The 8,254-nt window shown below is 42.4% G+C and overlaps 1 protein-coding gene across 4 annotated transcripts in view; it reads right to left on the bottom strand.

The window, feature by feature from the left end:
- Positions 1 to 8,254, bottom strand: part of FOCAD (focadhesin) — a 256,908-nt gene that overhangs the window by 133,415 nt on the left and 115,239 nt on the right. For all 4 annotated transcript variants that reach the window (XM_019554782.1, XM_019554785.1, XM_019554783.1 and 1 more), the window contains exon 12: positions 90 to 194. In XM_019554782.1, coding sequence (XP_019410327.1) covers positions 90 to 194 — 105 coding nt within the window. The remainder of the gene's footprint in view (positions 1 to 89; positions 195 to 8,254) is intronic.

Raw genomic sequence — 8,254 nt, forward strand, 5'->3', positions numbered from 1 at the left:
TATTCCATGCAATTTAACTGACTAGTTACAGTTACACTTGTTTCATTAAAAAATATTTCAAAGGAAGTTGAATTTCTCTTCATACTGACCTTATGCACACCCAGAGTAGGTAAAGCATACAAAATATCACGATACAGCACAGGCTCCAGTGGCCTTCCCAGTTTAAACATCAAAACTGGGATTAGATTTGGGACCTAGAAATACATGGAAAGTATTCATCCAAAAGCATTTACTGCTGGTATCAAGAAAACCAGATGTTATTGACATGGTAAATGGCCTACGGGAAGACCAGCAATGAACCCACTAGAACAGCCAACACATCACTCTTGTTGCTTTAAAATTTGTACTCATGAAAGAGGGAGGAATAAAAAAACCTGACATCTCAGAAGACTCATTTATAGCTTTCTTTTCTCCTCTCAGTTGTTTTCTTGGAATTGACATATCCTTTAAAGCTACCTACAATCACTGGGGAAAATCTATTACAATTTTTATAATAAATATTTTATTAATGTAAGAAATGAAGTAATATGAACCAAAATAAAAGCGACAAGCAACATTAACATTGCAATTTTCAGCACAAATTTCAAAGAATTTTAGAAAGATTGATCAAATAATCAGTAACAGATTATCCTTACTCCATGGACAGGAAAACTGAATCACCAAAGGTTAAAAGGGACATGCTCACAGTCATAAAATATAAAAATCAGTGAAAGAAATTGAAGCCATGTCCTTTTTTTAATTCCCAGTCACACGTTCTAACCCTGGGCAATGCTACTCGTATATAGCACATAACTTCCAAAATGAAAGCTCAGCTGAATTATGTCAGAAGATTTGTTGCAATAGCTTAACACTTCACACTGTTCAAGCCTGAAAACCTAATGACTGCCTCAGAGTATTTGCAATATTTCATATAGCTATTTATCTAAAATAAATGTATGCATATTAACATTTTACTGGTTTCATAATAATAAATAGAAATTTTCAGTGTCATTTTAATATGCAAAAAAATGTAATGTTTTCTCACTGTCTGCTTACAATAAAATTGTTTCAACCCCTTGAACATTTACAAAGTTCTCACTTTCTTCTGAATTTAATTTCCATAATTAATTTTAGACATTCTGAAAAGAGCAGACAGGCAAAGAAGATCCCCAAGAACAATTCACATTCCATGTCGGTGAAGAAAGAATTCAAATGCAGATTCACCATTACACTAGAATTCTAATACCACTGTTACAATTATCACCATATAGTATTAATTTAGATGATTATTTATCGAATTTTTAATAGACAATAGCATTTTTCTAATGTATTGCCACCACAAAATGAAACAGATGGAAATGGCATGTTATTTAACTCCCAGTTTGTTTTTCTTTTAGCTATTGTTTTCACAAAATTATACCATCACACAAATGAATCTCTCATTTAAATTAATGTATCAAAGGATCCTGTCATTCTCTTACAGAAGTAAAGCATGCTAGAAAATTCAGTATTTATGTGAATATGCTTATTTCCACATCCTCTAGATTTTATACAATTATTTTCATTATGCTGTCAGCCAGGTCTGCAGAGGTCTCCATTTCAGTCATAGGATTTGCTTCTTGAGTAGATCTCTAAGTGTTTTTCTATTATCTTAAACTACTGTAAATTTAGAACTTATTCAAAGAGCACAAGATTGGGCAATTTTGTGTGGCTTTGAAAGAGGAGGATAAATTCAAAAGAAATCCCATACTTATTTGCCATGACTAGACTGGCTCATATAAGAGACAGAGGCCATCAGCCTAAATCCCTCAAAACAGCTGTAAGCCAAATAGATCCCAAACCTCTTTGAAAAATTCAGCACAGTGTAGACAACCTTTCCTACACGTGTAAGAAGTAGTACTTTTGACCATTACTGTAGGATTCCACAGTAGCTTTCTCCCAGTAACCCATACATACAATGGTATGTCTTAACCTCAGACCCAAACATGAATATCTTGTATTTAAAAGCTTGGCCATCTCAGCTGTGCAGTTGGTTCAATAAAAGATACCCTAAGAAATCCTTGCCTCTTGCATAATTCCTGGACCACCACAGCCATAGCTCACTCTAATGCAGCTTAACCTGAAAACATGTAGAAGATCCCTTTCTATCTCACAAAAATAACTTATCTAGTAATAGGAAGGCAATTTCTTTTAAGTGAGCTTTGGGATTTTCACAACCACCAGATTGCAAATTTCCATGTGCAATGTTTAAACAGGATCCCAAACAGGACCTCATCTTATTTGCAAATCATCATTATAGCTCCATAATGGATTAAATTAAAAGTCCAGATAGGAACTTCCACACATTTGTTAAGTCTGAAGGATAGATCCAAATTCCAAAATTTGCATCTGGGAATCACGTACAATATTTATAAAATAAACTTAAGTTTGAAAAACAATTCTTATAGGCTTTCTCTTCCTTTTTTTAAACCCCTAGTGCAGGGGTTTTCAACCTTTTTTAGTAAGTGTACCCCCAGCAGTCGAATGCAGAGCTGGGGAGTGGGGGAAGAGGGCAGGTGGCACACAGCTGGACCTACACAGCCCACAGAGGGACACTGCTGCCCTCGGCCCTCCACCGCCTCTGGGAGGCAGCAATCTGGGGTGGTGGTGCTCTATCCCTGCTCACCTGCACGTAGTCCCTAGGGCCATCCCAAGTACCCACAGAGGTATGTGTATCCCTGGTTGACGACCCCTGACCTAGTGAAAAAAGTTCTTTAAAGTAAAAAGATTCTCTCCCTACCAATTTTTTGGAGAAGGGACTCATGTGAGCATAAGATTGTAACAGGCCTCTTGGGCCACTAAGTCTAGTTCCCCACTTTCACAGGCTATCATTAACCTAAGGAATCTGTCACTTCAAGCCTTCCCCTGAAACAAAAAGGAATAACACCACCAAGATCACCCTAAAATCTGAGATAGATAAAAGCACTGTAAATGCCCTACAACCACGTAAGGAAGTAGACAGTTAATACATGCTAGACGATCTGAGAAAAAGGACCATGGTGCCTCATACTACAAAGGAAGACCCCCTATGTACCAATCCAACATAGTAAAATTTCCTTTGCAACACAAAATTCCATTGTCAGTATGACCATAAGTGAAAGAGTGAAACCATCCAGCCAGGAACCTCCGAGAAACAAAACACCAGGACATCTCATTTTAAAAAGTTGCCAGCCTTAGCTGCAGCCAACATCTTAAGGCCTGAGAGGAAGGTTGGGGGAAAAAAGAACACCCAAAAAACAAAACTTGCAGAAACCAGTGGCTTTTGTGGGAAGAAAAAGTTCCTTCCTGACACTCCTTGACAACCAGAAAAGCCCTGACATCTGGGATTACCAGATCTCCCTCATATTACACTGCTACTTTGTTAACCTAACCTATAGACAGCAATTATATGATTCTACATCACAAAAACAAATGGTGTGTCAGAACACCCTGTCCTATCATACCATCCCTTCCATAAATTTATCCAGTTCAATGTTAAAAGAGAATCAGGTTCCTTGTCCCTACTTTTGTGTGTGTGTGTGTGTGTGTGTGTGTGTGTGTGTGTGTGTGTGTGTGTGTGTGTGTGTGTGTGTGTGTGTGTGTGTGTAATATAGATTTCTGATCATTAGAAATCTTTTTCCAATTTCCAATCTAAATTTATCATAATCAGTTTCTACTCATTTGACCTTGTGCCCATGCTGTTTTTCAGCCTAGAACACTCTTCACTCTCCTAAATACTCACCCCATGTATATCTTTGAATAGAGTGATCATGTCCCATCTCAAACTCCATTTTATTAAGCTAAACAAGCTAAGCCATGCTAAGCGTGGGCAGGATCCAGCCTGCCAACTGATTTTTATCCTGCCCAAGACCAGACTCCTTCTCTCAAGCACTGTGGGAGATGCAGGGTAAAAAGTAGCCATGTTCATCCAATACCAGTGGAGCTAGGCAGGTGGGCAGGGCTGCTTCCACTAAACATCCCCAATGGTGCCAGCAGAGGTCAGAGCTGGAGCCTGAGCATGGCTTCTCCAGCCTCTGCCCCCAGGGGAAGAAGCTTGACTGCAGGCCTCCATGCTGTCCTGTCCCATCACACCCTGCCATCAAAGCTCCTGGGAGCCTGGGATCAGGGTATGTGCGTGCACACTCCAGGAGTCCTAATGGCAGGGCAGGACAGCACAGAGGTCAGCGGCCAGATTCCATTCCCCGTGGGTAGAGGCAGGACCCAGCTGGGAGCAGCCCCTGTGCAGCACCCCCCTGGCCTCCATCAACCAGCACTGTGCAGCCACACAGCACCTCTCCCCCTCACCCCCAGCAGCTGCCCAGGCTGTCTACCTGAAGTACCAGGTAACTGGCGGGTTGCCCCTATTCATCCTGGGGATCAGAAACTCATGAGCCACAGCTGGTGCCAGGGTAGGGGGAGCCCCACATTCATCAGTTTGGCCCAGCCAGGCCATGCGCTCCAGTAGCTGAAAGGGGTGTACTAAGGACATAGGTGGACAAGGTTCTTTGGTTAAATTGGATATCTTTTACTAGACCAACTCAAATTTTGGTCACAGGAACCGACTACCCTGATGCACAGAAAGACTATGGCAGAAGAATAGCTTAGCTTAGTGGGAAACACTTTAGTGAGCTAAAACAGAAAAAAGATTGGACAAAACTAAGAAGTATTGCTTGGGCATGCCGGGATGAAATCAGGAAGGTTAAAGTGCAATTGAAGCTGCAGCTAGCAAGGGACATGAAGAGTAACTAAAAGAGTTTCTACAAGTCTGTCAGCAACAAAAGATGATCAGGAAAAGTATGGGTCTCTTACTAAATGGGGGAGGCGATCAAGTGACAGTTGATGTGGAAAAGACTGAAGTACTCATTGCCTTTTTTACCTCAGTCTTCACAGGAAAGGACAGCTCCCAGGCTACTGCACTTGACAGCAGTTTGGGGAGGAGGTAAGCAGCTGACAGTGGTGAAAGAACAGGTTAGGGCAGGGGAGAGGAGGGCCATTATTTCAGCTGGAGAGCCACTTAATGACTTTTGGGAACATATGGAACATATGCCCCTCCCCTCCATTCTCCTCCCTACCCCCAGAACCTGGCCAGAGCTGTCGTTCACCAGGAGTCCCAAAGCTCAGCTGTGGACCCAGACAGGGACTTCCATCTCAGCAGGCGGACAGCAGTGTTAGCTGCAGGTGCAACCAGCAGGTTCTGGGGCCCTGATGCAGAACCTCCTGGCTGTGTCACAACTGATGCCACCACCCGCCTCCTGCACTGGAAGCTCTGCCAAGGTCAACAGCTGATGCTGCCACATCAAGAGCTGATGTTGCTGGGTGAAAGCAGTCCTGCCTGTCTGCTCAGCATCACATACCAGCCAGAGCTGCAAGCTGCCTGAGAGACAGAGCCAATGAGTTGGTGGCTATTCACCCCCAGACTGGATCAAATCTGTCACTGGGCTGTATTTTGCCCAAACCTGAGTTAGAGACTGTTTAGAAAAAGCAAGCTGGATGCATCCATGGGGCTGAATGCAATGCAGCTGACGGTGTTGAGGGAGTCGGCTGATGTGACTGCAGAAAATCTGTGAAAATCTGTGGACATGGGGTGAGGTCCTGGATGACTGGAAAAAGGAAAATGTAGCGCTCATCATTAAGAAAGGGAAAAAGGAGGTTCCACGGAACTGCAAATCAGTCAGCCTCATCTCAGTCCCTGGAAAAATCATGGTGCAGATCCTCAAGGAATCCATTTCTAAGCCCTTGGGGGAGAAGAAGGTGATCAGAAACAGTCAGTCAGCAAGGGTTCACCAAGGGCAAGTCATGCCTGACAAACCCAATTGCCTTCTATAATGAGATAACTGGCTCAGTGGATGTGGGGAAAGATATACAGTAGGCAAAATATACATTGACTTTAGCAAAACTTTATACAGTCTCCCACATGTGGTTGGATGAATGGACTGTAAGGTGGATAGAAAACTGGCTGGATCCCAGGCTCAGAGGGTAGTTATCAATGGCTTAGTGTCTAGTTGGCAGCTGGGGTGCCCCAGGCAAGTGGGGATGGTCCTGGTGTACAAGAAGCCCCTTCTTGCCTGCACCCCTCCCCACCCATTTTGTGCATTTCTTTTTCCTTCTAAGTATTGGCAGAGACTTAGCCCATTCATTGCATAGGTGTGGCAAGGCTTGGAGTAAGCCAGAAAGCTGAAGTGACTTTCTGAAGGAGAAACCTACAAACTACATCTACATATCAACTGAGCTAAGTGTCAATAAAGAAAACAAAAGAATGAAAGTCTCCACTTCAAAGCAAAGCCTGTAAGACATAAGAAAAGCCAAGATGCATTGAAAACATGACTGTAAATATATCCTGGTTAACACATTCCCCCTTTGATTAAAAACTATTTCCCAAAGCAAACTTCCCATATCTGTCTAATGTTTATGCTAAATCAGTGTACTGCATCTAACCTAACACACTTACTATCCACAGTGTCTGATCCTCACTACCTCCCATTTGCATTTATTGAAGATATATTTCTTTTTATATTTCATCTGTCTTATCTTTACCCTGGCATTCTGTATTTTACACCTTTTTAACTTTTAACAAATGTATCTTTCTTTAAAGTCATACCTTGTATTACTAAAATTATGATTATATGAATGCATTGGAATTGTAATCACTGGAATAATCACTGGTCCCCCCCAAGTAAATTCAAGTATGTATGAATCAATAGGTAACTGAATGACAAAGCAAGAACCTCTGGCTGTTAATTGACAATAGCCTAGCCAGAGAAACTTACCATTGCAAAACTCTACTCTAAAAGCCATTTTAGGCTAATCAAGCCAAGAAACTGATTCCTGGAACTTAGCACCCACCCTACTGACTATTCCTATAACCCATGACAATACAGCCATTAAGTCAATAAGCCAAGGGTGGACTCCCAAATCTGCACATACCAGCGGGCAGAACCCCAGTCACTGTGATTAACAGCTATCATGCACTACTCAAGACCCACACAGGACAGCAACCTCCAGATTGGGCAGCCAAGATTATGCTGGGGGATCACAAGAGTCTGCCAGAAAGGGATAAAAGGCAAGGAAGTGTGAGCCTCAATGGCACCCTCGCCTCCAGCACCCAACCTACTGAGACAGAAGGACAAGCAGGTGACCCCCTTCTCCACCTTGGACAGCAGATCCACAGGGCCTTGGACAGGTAGACATACTAACACCAGTGCTCTCACAATCACTACAGCAGCTACTATATACTATACTACATGGGTCTGAATGAGTGTGTGTATGCAAGGTAACCAGTACCCATCATAACCCCCTAGAATTTGCATTTATAATTTTATTAAAAATTCACATCCCATCTAATAATATAGAATTTATGATGATCCTGTGAGTTGGTCCTTTGTAGCCAACACTGGGTCCTGTCTTGTTCAATATTTTCACCAACAACCTGGAAAACGGGATGGAATGCACCCTCAACCAGTTTGCAGATGACACCAAGCTGGAGAGAGTAGTAGTTACATTGGAGGGTAGGGTTTGGATTCAGAGAGCAGTTTTGAACTGCTCACAGCCATGCAAGGTAATGCCAAGGTCTCAAACAAGATTATTTCATTTCTAATATCTTAATATTAAGTTGACTATGAACCCCACTTCTACCAAGACAACTCTGGTACTTCAATGGTAAGACTGAATATCCCAGTACATTTTTGTAACTACTAAATTGTTGCTCAAGACCTATTTCAATGGTGACTAGAATCTGCTCCAGTAACAAACAATCCTATAGAACAAGTGTTTAATGAACAAAATTTGGATAGAAAAGAGAAACAGAATGAACAGATGCTATCAAAATGAACATTTCTGTCAAATAAGGAATGGAAAATCATACAGTTATAGGATCACACGAGGGTTAGGCTAGAAGGAACCTCCCAAGATCATCTAATCTAGCCCCCTGCTCATGGCTGGATCATCCCTGAATAAACCATACCAGCAAGCATCTGGCTAACCTGCTCTTGAAAACTTCCAAGATGGAGATTCCACAGTTTCCCCAAGTAGCACAGAATCATAGAATCAATGAGTCGGAAGGGACCTAGACAGATCATCTAGTCCAACCCCCTACCATGGGCAGGAATGAGCACTGGGGGTGGCAGGGGCCATAAGACCCCAGCCAGGTGCCTATCCAGTCTCCTCTTGAAGATCTCCAGGGAAGGTGAGAGCACCACCTCTCTGGGAAGCCTATTCCAGGCTCTGGCCACCCTTACCGTGAAGTAGTTCTTCCTAATAT

The sequence above is a fragment of the Crocodylus porosus genome, unplaced genomic scaffold, assembly GCF_001723895.1.
Source record: "Crocodylus porosus isolate Cpor-Errol unplaced genomic scaffold, CroPor_comp1, whole genome shotgun sequence".
In the NCBI taxonomy this organism is placed as follows: domain Eukaryota; kingdom Metazoa; phylum Chordata; order Crocodylia; family Crocodylidae; genus Crocodylus; species Crocodylus porosus.